At 30.9% G+C, this 20,961-nt stretch overlaps 1 protein-coding gene across 1 annotated transcript in view; it reads left to right on the top strand.

Annotated features, from left to right (window-relative positions):
- Positions 1-355: 355 nt before the first annotated feature.
- LOTGIDRAFT_139452 (hypothetical protein) overlaps positions 356-20,961 on the top strand; it is a gene marked incomplete at both ends in the record, with an annotated part of 37,870 nt that continues 17,264 nt past the window's right edge. Inside the window, 11 exons of the mRNA XM_009049436.1 lie at positions 356-482; positions 9,219-9,370; positions 9,560-9,733; positions 10,143-10,315; positions 18,253-18,368; positions 18,852-18,964; positions 19,172-19,359; positions 19,551-19,733; positions 19,931-20,188; positions 20,352-20,490; positions 20,613-20,778. Of these exons, the coding sequence (XP_009047684.1) occupies positions 356-482; positions 9,219-9,370; positions 9,560-9,733; positions 10,143-10,315; positions 18,253-18,368; positions 18,852-18,964; positions 19,172-19,359; positions 19,551-19,733; positions 19,931-20,188; positions 20,352-20,490; positions 20,613-20,778 (1,789 nt within the window). The remainder of the gene's footprint in view (positions 483-9,218; positions 9,371-9,559; positions 9,734-10,142; positions 10,316-18,252; positions 18,369-18,851; positions 18,965-19,171; positions 19,360-19,550; positions 19,734-19,930; positions 20,189-20,351; positions 20,491-20,612; positions 20,779-20,961) is intronic.

The following is a 20,961-nucleotide window of genomic DNA, read 5'->3' as shown; positions in this document are numbered from 1 at the left end:
CATTTTTCATGGCCATTCGACAACAAAATTACGGAATTTTCCCCTACTCATCTCTAAAAAAAAAAAAAAATCTAAAATGATCAAAGAGGGTTTACACACATTCCAGAGCTTTGCAATGTTTTATCCTTTAATTGGCTCATCCTTGGATTATTGACCCTACCCTATTCTGCTAAAATTATGATAATAATACAATTAATGCCAAGAAGTCAGAATTTTCGTCCTTTATTAAACTTTCATTAAATTAATCTATCGTCTGGTGAAGATGATATCTTCCACAGCACACTATTATACCATGTTACATTTCATGTTTTATCATTATAGGATCGTGTTGGTTCAGAGTGAGACGTGAGTAGCCATGACGGAGATAGAGAATTATAATAATGGAGGAATCCGTTGGGATCCTGGACAAGTTGATGATGATTTTGATGCAGGAAACAATTCCTCCAGACTTTTTGAACGGTCCAGAATTAAAGCTTTAGCAGGTAAGATGCTGGTAAACACACCAAACTTAAACTACTTATGCAAAATTCAGACAAATTGTGGACTTTATTTGTCCTGATGTTTTACTGGGCTCCCATCAAGGTCTTGTCATAAGTCTTTATTCAACCCCACTCCTAGAGGTCAGTAAAAATTTGCCAAATGAATTGTGTTCATGAGGCTTAGACCCCACTTCAATTCTCAAATAGACCCAAGCCATCTTTCTGAAATATTTTTAATCTAGAAGAGACCTTGAGATACTTTGTGTCCACAGAAAAGATCCCTTTGCAGCTTGAAATGGAGGAGGGGCGAGGTGATTACATGGTTGTTTCCATTGTACAATAATGTTTTTCAACTCAGAGTAGAGCATTGACTGAGAGGTATTATATTAATATACATGTATAGCTCTCTGAATATTCATACTTGTAAAAGGTCAAAGGTAATAAACTGTAGCATGATTAATGTGAAAATAAGATATTTTATAATGTCAATATGAATGGCTCTCAAGTATTGCCTACACTGTTTGCCCTCAAGCTATTGACACAAACTGTTACTACCTTTCTATCATGAATCCGGTAATCATTTTCACCTTACATCAATCCAAATGAACTTATTGACATTGAAATAAGAGATGATTGTATTTAAAGGGATTGTAAAGATGTTTTCTAAATTTTGTATGTGTTTTGGTGAAACTGGTAATATCAATTAGCATCATTCCAAATTTCAGACGCCTGTTGATCCTGCAATTCCACTAAAACTAAGCGTTTTATGTCGTTACTTATCACTAAATTTGCTTGTCTCAGATATGGCCATCCGCCATAAGGGACATCATCAAACACTTAGTATTAGTGGAATTGCAGAAACCACAGACGGCTGATTGGAAATTGGAATGAATGCAAATTGATGCCACCAGTGTTCCCAATATATACAAAATTTAGAAAACCTGTTAACAATTCCTTTAAGCTTAGACGTGGTGTTCATGAGTAACACATGACATTTAACCGATCAGTGTTTAATAGATTTGACCTGACTTATTTGTGACGGTTGCAATGGTTCACTATTATCTATGCAGACAATTTGGCTGTGGCAACAAAAACGAATAAAAATGAAATCTATTTCCTTCTATTACTTTCTATTATCTATGACTTTTTGGGAAGCAAGTGCAAAATTTAGTTACTCCTATTATAGCCTTATGAAAAGCATTTTTCAACTCTTTCAAGATAGTACTGAAATCAGTTGAAATATGGCATGGCTGCCTGACACTACATGCTGTTGATTCAATCATAACCGGCAATTTTAGAAGTAACAGATGTTCTATATGTAAACTGTTGATGGTAACTTGGTGAATTTATGCGAGATCAACACATTCCTATTTTATCTATAGTATATATATACTATCTATAGGTTTATTGATTTTCTACCCGTAATAACCTAGCTAGCTATTATTATACCCTACAATATATTCTACTATCTAGGCTAGACCACCAACTATTATCTCATTTTAAAATGTCGCCCTAAACAGACCACTCTATTTCCTTTCACATTGATATTCAAATAACATCATTTACCCACCATTATATATTGCTCTCAAACTATTTGGTATTTATTTCAAATCATGGGACACAGTTTTTAATGTTCCTATTAAGGAAATTCTCTATTTGCAAGGTAACTTGCATACATACATTCATTTTTGAAAATTTTCGTATACAAATTTACTATGCACTGCGATAACCACTTGCAGCAATCAAAGATACAAGTTTTTGCAATAAAATTTGTGCAATGTTCTGTAGTGTGACATTGGGAAAATTTTGTTAGGACACATGTGTTGAGCTTTTAGTGCACAAAGCATTAATTTAATGCTAAGTCCAGATTGATGAGCTGCTTGACCTATAATATAAGTTTCGGGGTAGCCAAAGGTCACAAAAAAATCTCTGATATGGAACACTACAGACTTCACCGCCCAAAATGTGACTACAGGAAAAGATATGAATATTATAAAGTATTTTAATTGTTAAAACACAGTACTATATTTATACCTCTTATAAACAGGATGACAGACCACTTTGATAGATTACTGTAAAATAAACAATATATTTGATAATATTAAATACAGGACAGCTATATACAAACTTTAGAATGCTTGTTTTTTTTTTTAAGTTACTTAAAACATCTTTTAGTTTTGGAAGATTTCCAGAACAAAGTAAAGTAATTTTATTTCAATGGATATATTGAAAGACTTTCACACAAACAGACTAAAGAAATTTAACCCAAGTAATGTGAAGACTCAATCTATATATATAAGACCAGCTATTAGAATATTTTATGCTTCAATAATTTTGAATAAGATAGAAGACTGTATGATTGCTCTTATCAACAGCCTAAAATATGCTCATTGATTCAAATTGCCTTAGACTGTTACTGATAGCATAGACAGCAAGTCATTATAGTATGAAGAAGTTAAAGGGACATGTTTACCATCCGTTTGACCAATCATACCATAGTCTCAGAAACGGAAATACTTTAGCTTATCAGTATTAGTAATCACAATTCACCATCAAAATTTGAGCTTTCAAATCCATATGTGTCCAGATATTTTGTCAACCACTTGTGTTTTTCTAAACAGTGAACACCATTGCTTTAAAAACAAGGTCTTTGCAATAACTACCTCCTTGATTTTGTCGAGTTGCCTTCTTTGACCTATGAGATTGATAGGACTTTTTTATTGGGTTATTGATACTTGTGATTAATTTGAAGAGTTCTATCACCTTACAACATTTTCTAATGCAAAATATCACAGAGTCACATGCAGCCAAGAACATGTTTCAAAATATTGACCATTCTGTGTGTTTAACTCGTGGTAGATCAATATTTAAAAGACTGTAACAAAACAAAGTAGAAATCACAGTACATAAAACTTAAATCCTCATTTTATGTAAACCCTAATATACTAAATCTTGATAGAAAAGTAGGAAATTTACATATCTTAAATCTCTACTTGATACAGATTTGATATGAGTTAATTTGCAATCCACTGGTTGCATAAAGATTTTGTACCAAAGTGATAAATGCTGATCCAAACAGTCTTGACTAAGTAGCATTTCCTAAAACATGTTAGTAATTGTCATGCCTTGCAACTTGTTTAAAATTTAATATGTGTTTTATAGGGTTAATCTTTTAAAATGACTCTTTACTTAAATAGTGGTTATATTTTGGTAATAACTAATGTGAGAAAAAGGAATTGGAACATAAGCTTGTACAGATAGTTAAAGATTGACATTTGGTTAATTTGTGAATGGACAGCTCTAATTTTTGAGTTAAATGAGGTCAAGTGATAATTATAGATATATTATATCACACTTATCTCACTTAATATTTAAAACAATGGTATATTTTATTATGCCCTACAGCAATATTTCCTCATGATCTCTTCCCCTTTACCTTCCATATAACTTTATTGTGATGTGGGTAAGGGATGTGAACAGATCACTTTTTTAAGAATCCGATGTGAGCCATTGTAAGACATTTTTGAAGTGTAATAGGAGTATCTAGAGTTGTTTGATATTTTGCACATTTATCATTGTTATCTCATAGTTTGATAAGAATTAACCCTTGATTTGAACACTTATTGACTGCAAACTGAGCCATTATATTAACGGATCTTACCTTAATGCTTCCTCTGCTCTATCTAATATAAGGAATCAGTACTGAATAATGAAAGTGTAATGTATATTTGTCACAGTTGGATGCTAGATTTTGACTGTGATATAAAAAAAATACCTGAAACTGGAGAAATAGGTGATAAAAATATTTGAGTGACATTTTTTCTACATCATCATATATCAAATAACACTTGGATTGTTTTCTGACGCTTTTTAAAAGACATTATGAAGGAGAAAATGGACATTTTAACACATGCCCAATTAGAGGAGAGGCTTATTAAGGGAAAAATTAAAGAACTTGCAGGTAAGATGATGAATACAGTACCTCCAAATCTAGTTGAGTTCTATTGGCAAATCTAAAATGTTATAAGCATCTGAGGGTTTTGTTTTCTTAAAGTTTTCTGTCTAAGTCTTGTCAAGTCAAATATTATCTTTGTTCACTTATGCCTGGAAAAATTCTGATTATAAACTTTTTTCGAACGATGCAATTTTCATACATGAAATCTTGTTAGCATTTCTGACTTGTGGACGGTCTTATAACATTACTGATAAATGAAGAAAACTATTTGAAGAATTTTCAGAACTACCCATGCATTCATTAATGAGCAGTAAATGAACAAATGCTGTTCTGTTCTGGCAAAATATTTAATTAGCATTTATATTGATATTACAATATGGTTAAATTTAGTTTGATTCATAATTCAACAATGATATAGGACCTAAACCTTCTCAAAAATTGAAGAAATAAGTTGTTTAATTTAAATAAATACACAAAATTCAACACTTTGTAGAATAAATAAACTGTTGTTTGTTTCTTGAAGACCTGGTGTAGATCACATATTGTTTGATTGGGACTATTAAATAATTATATGAGGAATGCAGTATAGTTAGTTATTAATAGGACTGGTGTTAACCTCAGTTTATTATTCTAGTGGTTATATTGATTAACTTCTAGAAGGTTTTAATTACTATTGTCTGTTGACCAACCTTGATGGTGGGTGGTCAGTTTAATAGTTAATTTCTACTCTTTTCTCTACCATTAAACAGCTTTCTGACTCTATAGATCAATAGAATGTTTGTCATAAACTGACAGGTTTTCTTGACAAGTGGTCAGCTTGTCATTGTTGTAAAGAAAGGGAAGGAATTTGCATTATGTTTTTTTTTTCTGTAGATTAAAAGTCTTGCTCTTCTGTCCAAGATACCAATAGCTAAATGAAATGACATTTGAAAATATTGATGAATTGGAATACAAATTCTAAAATTTAAAAGTATATTTCATTGCTTCAATTCCATGTACCCTATCATCATATTGTTTACACCCTATTGTTGTTTAGAACATGCAGGAGTTGGCTCAGTGAGTTCACCAAGAACAATAAAGAATTGTCTTGTCTGAAAGTGGGATGTTACCCTAATTTCAATTCATACCCTGTGATTAAATGCTGTATATCCTGTGGTTGTGATAGTGTTACTTTATTTCGTATGTAAAATGGAAACTATTTATGTAAATTTATGATTGTATATTCCTGTCTGGTATTTTACCTATGTAGAAAGTTTTGATTTCCAGTAGTCATTGACTTGTGAGAATAGTATCTATCTATACACTGGTAGTTAATATCATTTTATATGAGTCATATTAATTATTGATATACCAAATGTATTTATATTATACATATTCAATTAATTATCCACGTGTACATATATTATGTACTCTCTAGTGCTTAAATTGCATTTAACAATTTGAATTTCATGAAATTTGTCTATTTTGAAATTTGTTCATTCCTACTTCTGAGCTTGAGGAAAATAATTTGCATGCATAGAGTAATGGTACAATGAAACGCACAAAAACATATTTTTAGAAAAAAAGGTAGAAAAGCTAATTCTGATGTAAAGGTAATGGATATTATTCTGAAAACTACAGTATTTTTCTATGAATCTCCAGAGAAATTCTTCATTAGATAAAATTACTGATTGTTTCTAGAAAAGTGAACAGACGTCAGAAATAAAAATAGATATTATTGATTGGTGAGAGAATGAAGGAGTTATGTACCAGAATTAGATAACAAATTACAATAGAATGTTAGTTTAATGATTATTTCTATAAAAAATATCAGTTAACTCTTTAAAAGCCGTAAATCTCTTATGTTTAGAAACTTAATTGATGGTAGTAAGAAAGATCACTATTGTAGTGGCCTTTATTTCATATCTATAATTTTTTTTGAATATCATTACATACAAAAAGTTTGAGGTTTACAGAATATCATCATCAGAATATCTGAGAGCTCAATTCCTGCCAGGGTTAAAAGCTGTAGTGTAGTTGGAAAAGCTGAAGGATGCAAATTAGCATTAGAGAGTTGTCCTTGAATAATAACTTGCTTTTCTGTTACTTTACTCATAAGTCATGATGATAGCTATTTTATCATCCAGTAATTGCAGGAGCATAAACTTTTGATTTCATGCATGGCTTTGACAAGTTATGTCCTGTTTTTGAAGTTGTATGGGTTAATGTATAAGTTGTTCAGTAGGTTATTGATTTTATTGGTTTACCTAATAACTGATTCACAAATTACTACTTTGTTAGCTCTTATCATTTCTTCTATTGACATTTTTACTGGAGTTGATTTGCCTTCTACTGCTTTCCTTCTGACTTCATTTTGTTGAATAGACTTTCTAGTGTGTCAAACCATCATGAATTGATGTAGTTTTGGGGACTTGATTAACATTGAAATAACTAATTTGCTCCTGTCTGGCGATGGATTATGGATCAGAAAACACCTTAGAATCAGAAATATTCTTGCCTTGAGTAAGCTTGACTTGGACTTGGCAGATTTCTCCACTTACAATATGTTATTTTCATAGACTAATACTGGTTTAAATGCACGAGGTTACCTATGAAAAGTAAAACCGTTTATGCACAAGGTTAGGTATGAAAAGTAAAACCGTTTATGCACGAGGTTAGGTATGAAAAGTAAAACCGTTTATGCATAAGGTTATGGTTAACTATGAAAATTAAGATTTTTTATGCACAAGGTTACCTATGAAAAGTACAACTGTTTATGCATAAGCTTAAGGTTAATTACGAAAAGTAAAACTGTTTATGCAAATGGGTAGTAATGAAAAGTAAAACTGTTTATGCATGTTATCTGTGTAAAGTAAAACCGTTTATGCATTATAAGGTTACCTGTGTAAAGTAAAACTGTTTAAGCATTATAAAGTTACCTGTGTAAAGTAAAACTGTTTAAGCATTATAAGGTTACCTGTGTAAAGTAAAACTGTTTATGCATTATAAGGTTACCTGTGTAAAGTAAAACTGTTTATGCATAAAGTTACCTATGTAAAGTAAAACCGTTTTTGCATTATAAGGTTACCTGTTTAAAGTAAAACCGTTTAAGCATAAAGTTACCTGTGTAAAGTAAAACTGTTTAAGCATTATAAGGTTACCTGTGTAAGGTAAAACTGTTTATGCATTATGAGGTTACCTGTGTAAAGTAAAACCGTTTAAGCATTATAAGGTTACCTGTGTAAAATTTAACCATTTATGTCTAAAAATGTTTAACATGAAAGTTGGGCTGTTAATAAGCTTCCTCTCTTACAGAGTGGTACCAAACAGATAAGATATGCATATTAGTCAACATTCATATATAATAGATATTATTTATATACACACCTTGCTAGAATAAATTATATTTTCAGATGTTTTAATTATTTAGGTCACATAACTGTTAATAACATAATATGTGGAGGTCAAAATATCACATTAATATTATCAGTGGGTGTTATATATAAATATTATATAGTGTATGTATTATTCATACAATATTTTATAGCATTGTTCTTTTGAAGCTTTGAAAATTTGTTTGTTAGCAATTGTTGAAAATCCATCAAACAGCGAAAAAAACTAGGCAGGCACTCTTCTGGCAAAATTGACTTTGAATCAATTTCCACCATCCAGACCTAAGTAGAAAGGAATACATTTACAACAGTCCCACTGGACATTGAAATAAATCAACCTGTTTAATATCATTATTGAGCTATATTTTAAAAATTTAACAAGTTGATTACATGCTGTATTTTGATCATGTTTTAATGTTAACAATGCAATAATGATTTACATTATAGAAATATTATAGTTGACCTAAAATATTAGATATATGATCAGTTAAGCTGGCTTTAGGTGCAGTTTTCTTTGCCATATCAGCATATTTGTTTATCTTGGTATAATTTTGTGACTGTGTTTGTCATTTTGCCCTTGAATTGAAAAGCTTTGTCACATGTAAACTTTTATGTCTTCTTACTTATTTGACTTTGAAGTAAAGGTAGAATAAATAGAATGTCTATATACTAGTAAGATTTCTATTGGGTCTATTTTGAGGTATAGACTTAAAACATTATGACCTAGTTCACTTCAGCTATATCTTTCTATGAATAAAATTAATGTAGGTGTAATACAAGGACATGATCTTATTTACTCTTTCTTTATTCTGCATTTATAGTGAAACACTATACTTTATATTCTAAGTCATTCTTGTTGTTGTCTTTGCTAGATTTGGTTGCAACTTACATTCATAACTTAATCTTACATTAGCTTTGTATTACTGAACAGAACAGACTTCAATTTGAAAAAAATAATCCATAAATTTTATTAAAAAAAAATAATTCTTTATAAACATTTCTGTAGCATTGTGTTTGTCTTATTGACTGCAATATTATCATTATGAATATGATATTTGTATTTGTTTATCAAATTCCCAAACACTAAACAAATGATATTATAATGCAAATATTGAATAAACGTTAAATATGCACAACAAGACCAACCAAGAGCTCTATATTTTACACTTATAAACAACTTTGATATTGATATTATAGATTACTGGTACAGTTTTTATGTTCAAAACTAAATACTATCTCTATTAATTCCACCTTAGTTTATACCCAGCAGATCTCTTTATTTGTGACCTTGGCCAGTACTTTGCATAGGAGTTTTTAGTAACTTTTTCACTCTTAACACAACTTCCATCCTGAGGGGAAAGTAAAAAAAATATCAGCATAACCTATTAAATGTAATTATTAATATATTTTCAGATGAAAGAGAAAACGTACAGAAAAAGACATTTCAGAAATGGGTCAATTCACATTTAGTCCGAGTTGGCTGCAAAATATCAGATTTATATGTGGATTTACGAGATGGCAAAATGTTAATGAAATTACTGGAAGTTTTATCTGGAGAAAGACTGGTAAGATATTGTCTTTATGTTCAATGATTTGAAAACTCAGGTTTAACCAATATTCATCAAAACAAAACAAAATTCATATGCAAAAATTAATACAGCAGTGGAATGATCCAAAGCCACAAAGGGATAGAATTCCATTTTGCTAATAAAATTAGTTGAATTTATAAGCTTATTGCAATTTTCTTGTTTCAGCCACGACCAACCAAAGGAAAAATGAGAATTCACTGCCTAGAAAATGTAGATAAAGCCCTAGGATTTTTACATGAACAAAGAGTACATTTAGAAAATATGGGCGCCCACGATATTGTGGATGGAAGCTCACGACTCACTCTGGGTCTTATTTGGACCATCATCTTAAGATTCCAGGTAAGATCTTGTTTGTTTCTGATCTATCTATTTATCTTTTGTTACAGATTAATAATTTAAAGATTAGTAATTTTATCTTTGAAGAATGATTTAGTACTGATAAGAAGTAGGCATTAGATTTAAGATACATGCAGATTAATATATTATCTTGCAGGATAACTTACACTTTTGTCAACAATGTTCATTATCATTATGTTAATTTCGTTAATGAGATTTGTGTAGGGGTTGATACTTTACTATGAGTAACACAAATTCTTACTATGTTTTAATTTGATATCAAATTTTCTTATTAGTCATTGCAAGTTTGATATAAATTAAAAATCAGAGCCCCTTTATTTTAAATTTAAGATAAGAGTAAGAGTCTTGGCATGTCGATGAAATGTACAAACTAGGTTATTCATTGTTTCAGATCCAAGACATTACTTTTGAAGAATCAGAGAATAGTGAAACAAAATCAGCCAAAGATGCTTTATTGTTATGGTGTCAGATGAAGACTGCTGGCTATCCTAATGTTAATGTTCGTAATTTTACATCCAGTTGGAGAGATGGCTTGGCTTTCAATGCACTTATACACAAACACAGGTAATTAGTTTCTCCTTAACTTTCAGAGGTTAATTGGACATAAAAACACAGATAAAGACACTCAAAACATAATTACTATATAGTATAACAAACTTTATATATTATGGTTTTAAGTACTAAAGGCTTGTTGTTATAAGCACTGTGCTTAGAGAAATTTGCACGAAAAATTTGGCTGTTTATTATAATGGAATATATTATTATTGATCCTAATGGATAACAAATTAAATGTATGAAAATTATTCAGCTAAGATTGATTTGAGTTCTGTTTTTGATAACAGGCCCATGAAATCTATTTTTTCAAAAAATTGATTATGAAAAACATGTTGTACAACACACAGACAGAACATACTTTTCTTTTGATAAGACAACACATTTTCATGATAATTTCCTCTGGGATTCCTTTCTCAAAAAATCTTACAATAGAAATCTGTCATAAGTGGGGAATTTTACATTAAGAAATACCAAACTATGACAAAAATCGATCATGAGATTTTTTGGTTCAGAATGATGAAAGTGTAAGCCTTTTGGTAGGTGGAAAACAACAATATTTTTAACATCTACCATCATTAATAATGTTTGGCCAGGAGACAATTTATACATAAACACACTCCTTGCTGTGATAATCAATAATAAGTACTATTTTATTATTATTATTATACAATTAGTATAGGGAACTATAGAGTTTATTATAAATGTTACATTCCATACATTCTACATGTTTTTTGTGTTTTTTTGATGTAGCTTAGTTTCACCTGCAAATTATATTTCCTAATACAAGTATTATAATAGACTTTTGGATATTTGTACATACTTAACACGTCTAGACTTATGTTGGGTATTTTATGCTTAACATAGGAAACAAGATAGAACTATATGTAGGTCCTAGCAGCATATTGTCAAAACAATTAATTTTGATACTTGTACTTTTGATATAATTAGCATAATGTCACATTACATGTCATAAACTTTGTTTTTTCTATATATTTTGATACTGAAGGTATAATGCCAATCCAAATTTTGTTGAATAAGAATTACAATATGTACATATATGAACGCAATATAAAACCATAAACCATGTTTTGAGATTTAACTTGTCAGCCATTAATATTCTGTAAACAATAGAATACCTTACTATATCATTCCTTAAGTCATGTTAGTGGTACAACAATGAACATTATAACAATTGTGATGCCATTCTTCATGAACACTTTACAGAATAACTCTTCAACATGCAACTATTTCAACCTTTTCAAGTTCGTACAACAATGGATTGTACAGTAATTACATCTTTTGCTTGATCAGCTGAATGGATTAAAAATATACAGGATAAACTTGACCCAGAGGTTACCTTGGTAGCCTAGTTTATACAGGTGTTTTTAATCAGCTACACACTGGTAGAATCTCTTGATGTTAGCAGGAACATCTCTAAATATTTTACATTCCATAGTAAGAAGATACACACACACAACCATTGTTAAATCTTTTAATAAGACTTTTATATACCAGGGGCTTTATCTATTTATTCTTGATGAAACAGACATCTTTTGTTTTTTTGAAGTTGATGTAGCATGTAGTTCAAGATTACAACCAACACATGTAGAAAAATATATCTGCATATATATAAATGTGTTTGTTTGTGAGCAATTGTTCTATTTCTCATTTCATTTGTGATCATTTGTCTAGTGAGCATTTGTATTGTGAGCATTTGTCTAGTGAGCATTTGTCTAGTGAGCATTTGTATTGTGAGCATTTGTCTGTTGAGCATTTGTCTATTGAGCATTTGTCTAGTGAGCATTTGTCTGGTTAGCATTTGTATTGTGAGCATTTGTCTAGTGAGCATTTGTCTAGTGAGCATTTGTCTATTGAGCATTTGTCTATTGAGCATTTGTCTAGTGAGCATTTATCTATTGAGCATTTGTCTAGTGAGCATTTGTCTAGTGAGCATTTGTCTAGTGAGCATTTGTCTGGTTAGCATTTGTGTTGTGAGCATTTGTCTAGTGAGCATTTGTCTGGTTAGCATTTGTATTGTGAGCATTTGTCTATTGAGCATTTGTCTAGTGAGCATTTGTCTATTGAGCATTTGTCTGGTTAGCATTTGTATTGTGAGCATTTGTCTAGTGAGCATTTGTCTAGTGAGCATTTGTCTAGTGAGCATTTGTCTAGTGAGCATTTGTATTGTGAGCATTTGTCTATTGAGCATTTGTCTAGTGAGCATTTGTCTAGTGAGCATTTGTATTGTGAGCATTTGTCTATTGAGCATTTGTCTAGTGAGCATTTGTCTATTGAGCATTTGTCTGGTTAGCATTAGCATTTGTCTGGTGTGCAACTGTCTAGTGAGCATTTGTCTGTTAGCATTAGCATTTGTCTGGTGTGGAACTGTCTAGTGAGCATTTGTCTGTTAGCATTAGCATTTGTCTGGTGTGGAACTGTCTAGTGATTATTTGTCCAGTTAACAACTGTCTAGAGAGCATTTGTCTTGTGACCATTTGTCTGGTTAGCATTAGCATTTGTCTGGTGTGCAAACTGTCTAGTGAGCATTTGTCTGTTAGCATTAGCATTTGTCCAGTGAGCAACTGTCTAGTGAGCATTTGTCCAGTGAGCAACTGTTTAGTGAGCATTTGTCTGCTGAACTATTGTCTGGTAAGCAACTTTCTGTACCTGCATCAAAAAAGAACCAGTCTTGTATCTGAAATTTTGTTGGTATGACGGTATAAGTATATAGCCCATTATGCTGGCATAAATTGAACAAATTTATGGAATTGATGGAACAAAGAATCCAGCATTAGATGAGAAAGTCTGCTATTATTAGCCAGACAGTGTAGATTACCAAATCTATAAATGAGGCCATATTGACTACAACAATAATGGCTGGTAAAATATAATTAAATCAAGATAATTTACAAGGGGGCCATGTGTACTAATTATTTGAGTCATTATGTCATGTATTGGGTGTAGAGATAGAGTACTAAAACACTGTATAATTAATAACATACAGCCTTTGTGTTTAATTAATTTTACACCCAAATAATCCGTTTATTGTGACTAGTAATATCTAAGTTCTCAGATGATACCTTAAAACCCTGCTTATAAGATAAAAAGAATTTTTGTCTTGGTTGGATTGTGCTTTAATATAAGTCAAAATTATACTTTGGTTGTATTGTGCTTAATATAAGTCAAAATTATACTTTGGTTGTATTGTGCTTAATATAAGTCAAAATTATACTTTGGTTGTATTGTGCTTAATATAAGTCAAAATTATACTTTGGTTGTATTGTGCTTAATATAAGTCAAAATTATACTTTGGTTGTATTGTGCTTAATATAAGTCAAAATTATACTTTGGTTGTATTGTGCTTAATATAAGTCAAAATTATACTTTGGTTGTATTGTGCTTAATATAAGTCAAAATTATACTTTGGTTGGATTGTGCTTAATATACGTCAAAATTATACTTTGGTTGGATTGTGCTTCTTTGATTCCTTGGCCAGTATTCAGCCGTGGAAATTGCCAATTTTCCTGTGTTTGATGTGGTCCAGTCCTTTGAAAATCTTAATTAAAACCAATGAACTATACATTTTTCTGATTTTGATGAAAGCATTATGTGTGTGAAATATGTTTTATTTAGGTCTGTCTGGATTTATTTTTATTCTTATCTTTTTACAAAAACTGAGACATGGCACAATGCCAGTATTTATTATATTGTTATTTTCTTACTATATACCTTGTTGTATTAAGAGTTGATGGGATCATAGAGAATGTTTTATGATGCGACCCTATTTCAGTATTGCTTCCTGAGATTGTTGTTCTTTGGGTGTGTCCTGACAGTCTCAACTTGATGTATAAAATTCAAATTTCAATAAAATTCTATGAATATATACAAAAGAATTTCAAAATGATACTGTGATCAGAACTAAATATGTCATAACGATTTGTGATTTTGATTTTTCATTTGTTTTAAAAACTATGGCAAGCAATCTGATGCACATTGGATTGAACTTCTGAATTAAGTCAGGTATAATTTATTGAAGGTCACTATGACTCAGTCTCCATAGTTTGATAGATCATGTGAACATAATGACTTTTACCTCATTATGTCATTAGCATTAAATTGTTTTAACCTTATCTCTGGTTGCAACTGGTATATCTGTTTTCTAATTTGTTGGAAAATAACATGTACATTGCAAAGTACCTTTTGTGTTGAAATCATACAAGCAGATTTAATTGTGCACAGCAATAAAATGTATTTTAGTTCAGCGCTGATCTCCTATCTGATATATTGCAATATGTTTTGTGTTGTGTAGATATTTGATAGTAAACCTATTCTGGTTTCACTGACATTTACTGCTTCCAAATCTTTTGTTATTGTATTTCTTCAATATATCATGTCTTAGATAACCATGTTTAAATGCATAGTCAGCAAAATCAATACTTGCACTGCATGATTTGGTAAACATAAACACCCGGAAGTTTTAAACTGTGTATTAAAGCTATTATTGAGTCAACAGTTCTGAGAACATCACTTGGCTTTGATTAGATTGGTTACCATGGAGACAGCAGATAGTTGGAATGTATGGTAGTAAATGATAGAAGGTAGATGTTGTGAGAAATAGGCTATACAGTGATCTGTCTGTTTCTACATAGGTTGATGTTTGACTTTAACTACCCTACTGATTGATTATTTCAACATTTCTGCTATTTTACCTAGTTTTAAGTTGCTTGTACACCAGGTGCATGTTACACTTCAACAATACATATTCTACATTCCAGAATACATTAACTAGTTCTAGTTCTAGCTCTATTACTATATGAAGCGTGAATTGATGAGTTTTATGTCTGTTTAACATGACATCAAGGAACAAAGTCTGGCCCAAAAATTCTCAAAAGATTGCTTGAAATTTGAAGCAAAACTACACTCAAAATAGATATCAGCTAGGATCAGAGCCTAATCTTTATGTTCTTGTTCCATATCTGTAAGAGAATTTCTGTGATTTTTAAAATTTTCTTCTACATTTTATCCCATGGGTCAGAATGAATTGTATAAAGTATTTATTTATGATGATAGAAGAACATGTCTTATATGACATTTAGAACTTCAAGTCAGACATTCCAACTTCCAACAATATAACTTGACACACGCAGCACATTCTATACTCTACTTTCAATTGTTGACATTCTAATATCCTATTGTGAAGAAGGTTTCCTGATAAATTCATCATGTTTCAACAATCTTTTTCCTTATTATTCTATAAGATATACATTCACTTTGATCTACCCCCCAAAATTGACTAGAATTTCAGTACCCTTTGGTTTGATATCTAGGCAATGTATATTCCAAATATTGGTTGTATATCTAACAACCATAGTGGATTTTTTTTTAGTGGAAGATGTTGTGGAGCTGAAGGTTAATTTCTTCAGATTTGCTGTTTTGTTGCCCTTTGCTTGTGAACGTTGATCTGCTCTTAATTCAGTCATTGTCATTGTCATCAATAATTGATGAATGATCTATTATAACTATTGGTTACATTATCAATAATTAACTAGCTACATGTAGACTGGATTAACTGATGAGTGTCTGCATCTTGTTAGATTGTCCAGTCTTTCAGAGAAATGTACTGTTTTTAGTAAAGATGATAAGTGTTCAAAATGTATGTTATGTTGTAATTATTCTCAATTTCTTATGAATTATCAGCCATTACTGTGGTTATGTACACTGCCTACAAAATGACTGTGTATAGTGAATAATATGTTTAGGTACTATTTCTAATGTAGTACCTAAATCTCAGATAACTGTCCATTAGTTATATACTACACCTGTTCTTATCTTATATCTACCTTTATCATATAAATATATAAACCGAAATATTTCTTATATTATAAGATTTATTATTGTATAATCTGGCAACAGCTCAACTTCTCCCTTTGAATTGGCTCCTAAATTTACCAACAGAAATTTGGTAGCTACATAATTTGTTGCGCCTTCATTTAAATATTTTGTTCATAAGAAAGTTGAAGGGAAGTATTTGAGTATTTATAACATGCACTCTTTCTTGTATTTGAGATAATATATTTATAACATACATGTTTTAATGATATGATCAAGATATTCTGTCAGTACATTATGTATCTCATGTATTAAATATTATATTAAATCTTATCTTTTATATTACAATGTATATTATAATAACATTGATATGCTTCAGTGACAAGTTATTGGTAGATACTGAGTCTTTAATATTTAAAAAAAAACTGGATTTGTGACTTCCAGTCAAGAATATTGCTCATGCATATTATAATTCTTGCTGAGTCTGATATATTTTTTATGGTTATAACCAGTTATATATTTATCAAAACTCTGTTAACATAGGCAGTAACTTCAATTTCTAAAATTCTTGGTTTGTCAGCTTCTCTGAAAATTGTAAGAACGTCATTCTTAAGAAAAAAAGGAAACTAAATTTCTCTTGTAGACTTTTTTTATTGTGTAATATCATGTAACATGATAGATTTGATATTTGAATTTGGGAGAAAATCAATAAAATGATTGCTTTTAATAACTTGGTTTCTTCAAGTTTCTATATTTGGTCAATAAATACTGATAAATTACATACTTGAATACATGTGAACCATATGGTACCAAGATACACAGAAAAATATGAATCATATGTAGAAATCTAAAACCCTACAACAATATCTGGGTAACTTTTGAAAATGACAACTATAACAGTGCAGTACACAAAAAAGAGTTGTATCCACATATTTCCTTAAGGTGCAGGCACACAAACGGTCTTGGTCATAGATTTTTATTGGAGCCTTCTTAAGACTGGCACGGGCACACATGGCGTTTTCCACTATGTGGATAATCATGTGCGGAGCATGCAATTGAAAGGAAAATTAATCTGATTGGATGATGAAGGTCTGTTTTTCAGATGATAAAACTATCAGAGACAATTATCAAACTTGTTTGATATTATATATCCTGTCGAGGACACAATTATCTTGTCATGGAAGCTCAGGCACACGCAAGATTTTACTGAAGACTCTTATTGGCGACAAAAATCTCCCACCAAGACCACTCATGTGCCTGCATTGCACAATAAGTTCAATAAGTTGAAGAGAAAGATTTAAACCTCTATTCAATGTCTGGCTAGCTAGCATGCCAGTAACGTTTTAAGGTCAATTTATAACTAGGAAAGGTATTGAGACTGTATGTTAGAGAGAAATGACTGGGTAGAATTGAACATGAGTCAGGCCTATATTGATTAAATAATATTGAACTATTCTCTACAGCAATATGGCGTAGACTGTACTAGGTTGGTTGCTTGGTTAGCTATCAGACGATTATTGGAGTTTAGTTTGACATTCTTCAATGTTATACTGACAAAATGTCTAGCTTTCATTTATTCATCAGTGATCAAACCTAAAATTGTGGTATCTATAATAAGAATGTAGCACCTAAAATATATATCAAAATTTTATATTTTGCATATACATGTGAGGTAACACCTGACTAAATTAAAACAGTCATATTTAATAATATTTGTATTATGCTAAAGCATTTTAGAGCAGAACATTTAAGACAGCTTGAAGGAATGCTTTACCAATGACTCATTAGACAAAAAGTTTTAAGCTCTTATGAGATCACTATTGAAGTAATAGTTTACATCCCCCAAGCTGAATTATTTCAGAACTTTTATTGTACCTAATGCACACCCTCTGGTATGGGTTGGGTTAAAAATATTCTGTATTGTTCACACAAGTATACTTACACCATTGATTTAATAGGAAAACTCATGATAATAAATAACCTCAAAATCTACTGAATAACATTTCATTAAAAATGCATTTCATAATAATATATGTATGTTGAACATCACAAGAGGTTTGTTCTTGTTGTGGAGGGCATAGTACCCTTGAATTAAATATCATTTCTTCTCTTTTCAGACCTGATCTTATTCAATATGAAAAACTACAGAAGTCCAACGCCATACACAATCTTAACAATGCCTTTACTGTGGCAGAAGATAAACTTGGACTTACTCCTTTACTTGATGCTGAAGGTAACAAATTTTAAATGGTCACAGAAATACATGTATCCATTATTGAAAACAAATAGTGAACAAATCATTCATTGTTACATATGAACATGGCTCTTGTTGAGATAGAAACATGGCTCCCTAATTGAGATATGGACAAGGCCCTTAAAATGTAAAAAAAAAAAAAGCGCCTTCTTTGAGATGAACAAGGCTCTTATTGAATAATAAGCTAGATGACTCATGAAGATATGAACAAAGCTCCCTCATATAGATATGAAAATGGTTCCTTTTGTAACATATGAACAATATCCTTCATTGGGATTGAACAAGTCTCCTTCATGAACTTTTGTCTTTGATATTAATTACAAGAGCCTTTCTAAGCTAGAAAAAAATCTACTAGTTTAATATAAATTATCTACAAAAATAATACAATCCTTATCAATAAGAAAAACAAATAAATTACATATGTTATTATTTATTAATTAAAATATATTTATTTTATTTAAGATGTTAATGTGGACTTTCCTGATGAGAAATCTATTATAACCTATGTTGTTACATACTACCATTATTTCTCTAAGATGAAGGCTGATTCCGTACAAGGAAAACGTATTGGAAAGGTAAGATTATTTAGATCTTTTCCAATTCTTTATTGCAAAAGTTAAGTGCAGACACAAATTTCTAAAACTCTCTATGTAAATTTCAAAAACTAACATCTATACCAGTTAATGCTTCATATGCACAACAAAAATCTGTTTAATATGCACAGTTTGACATCTGATTGTTGTTTGTTTCACTGAAAATTGATTGAAATATTTGATTTTCAGGTTATTGATGGTTGTATAGATTCAGAGAATACAGTTCATGAATATGAAAGTTTAACATCTGATTTATTAGAATGGATTGAACAAACTATAGTTATATTAAATGATAGACAATATGCCAACTCTTTAACTGGTGTACAACAACAATTGGCAGCATTTAATACTTACAGAATAGTAGAGAAACCCCCCAAGTAAGTCTTCTTATCTGTTCCCAAAGAGGCGAGAATTTCCATACTCATTTTTGATTAGCCATTAAACATGAATTTGGAGAAAAATCTGACATTAGGTCAAGTACCCAAGTTCTAAGAAACCTGCTTTTTCACAATCACCTTTTCTTAATTTCAATATTCATCTCAATTTAACACCAATGATTCTGTTTCAGGTTTGATGAGAAGGGAAATCTTGAAGTCCTTCTATTTACCATCCAGAGTCAAATGAGGGCTAATAATCAACGCCCCTACCTTCCTAAAGAAGGTAAAATGGTTTCGGACATTAACAAGGCGTGGGAACGTCTAGAGCATGCTGAACATGAACGGGAACTTTCACTGAGAGAAGAACTGATAAGGTTAGTAGTGAGACATACTTTTTGAGATTTTGGTTAGTTTCTGACAGCTAATTCAGACTTTTGAAATACATCCAGCAACAAGAATGTACTTTCCATGCTTTACCACAGACATTTATTGCTTTGAGTGGGTTGAAATGAATCTGAACTTGGTTATATTATATTTGAAGAACTTTATGTTGATTACTTTCATTTTTCAGACAAGAGAAATTGGAGCAGCTAGCTGCCCGATTTGATAGAAAAGCCGGCATGCGGGAGACCTGGTTAAGTGAAAACCAACGCCTTGTGTCACAAGATAATTTCGGAAGTGATTTAGCTGCTGTAGAAGCTGCTACTAAGAAACATGAAGCTATTGAAACTGATATTAATGCTTATGAAGAACGAGTACAAGCAGTTATTGCAGTGGCTTCAGAACTTGAACATGAAAACTACCACGATATTGTCAGAATTAACGCAAGGTAAGGTTGATACTAGTTATTTTTCCCAGGATTTGAAATGGTACCACTGAATTAAAACAAGAGGCCATCCTTTGATACAGTGCAAACAAACACCCATAAAATATATCACACACTTTTTGTCAGTAACTAAACGATAATGATTTTTAATTTTTTTTCACAACAGAAAAGACAATGTATTACGCCTATGGAACTATCTACTAGAGTTATTAAGAGCTAGAAGAATGAGACTAGAGTTCACACTCAGTTTACAGAAAGTATTCCAAGAAATGTTATACATACTTGATTGGATGGGTGAAATTAAAGTAAGTATAATTCTCTTAACTTGTTTCAAATTTTCAGTCATATTTTAGTTCCATATTCACAAAAGTGTGCTGACATTGAGTTTGATGTTCATCTATAACCAATTTGATATTTTTTCTCTCAGTCACGTCTGTTATCAGAAGATTATGGTAAACATCTAATGGGTGTAGAAGATTTGTTACAAATCCATAGTTTATTAGAAGCTGATGTACATGTAGTAGGTGAACGAGTTAAAACAGTTAATGGTATGGCTGAAAGATATGTTAATGATGATATACCAGAACTATCAGGTATATACTTAAATTAGCAATGATTATATACAAATAACAAGTACATTAATTTGGCACATTTATCATGGTTTTCTCATAATCATATAGATAAAAGCCTTGTCAATCTAGCTTGAACTTGGCATAGTCTTTTATGATCAGGTTTTGACATCCATGAATGGACAATTATGTTAGCAAAGTCTTATT

Source organism: Lottia gigantea (assembly GCF_000327385.1).
Source record: "Lottia gigantea unplaced genomic scaffold LOTGIsca_136, whole genome shotgun sequence".
Lineage (NCBI taxonomy): Eukaryota > Metazoa > Mollusca > Gastropoda > Lottiidae > Lottia > Lottia gigantea.
Note: the sequence above shows the minus strand (reverse complement) of the source record. Positions and strands in the feature narration are given on the sequence as shown.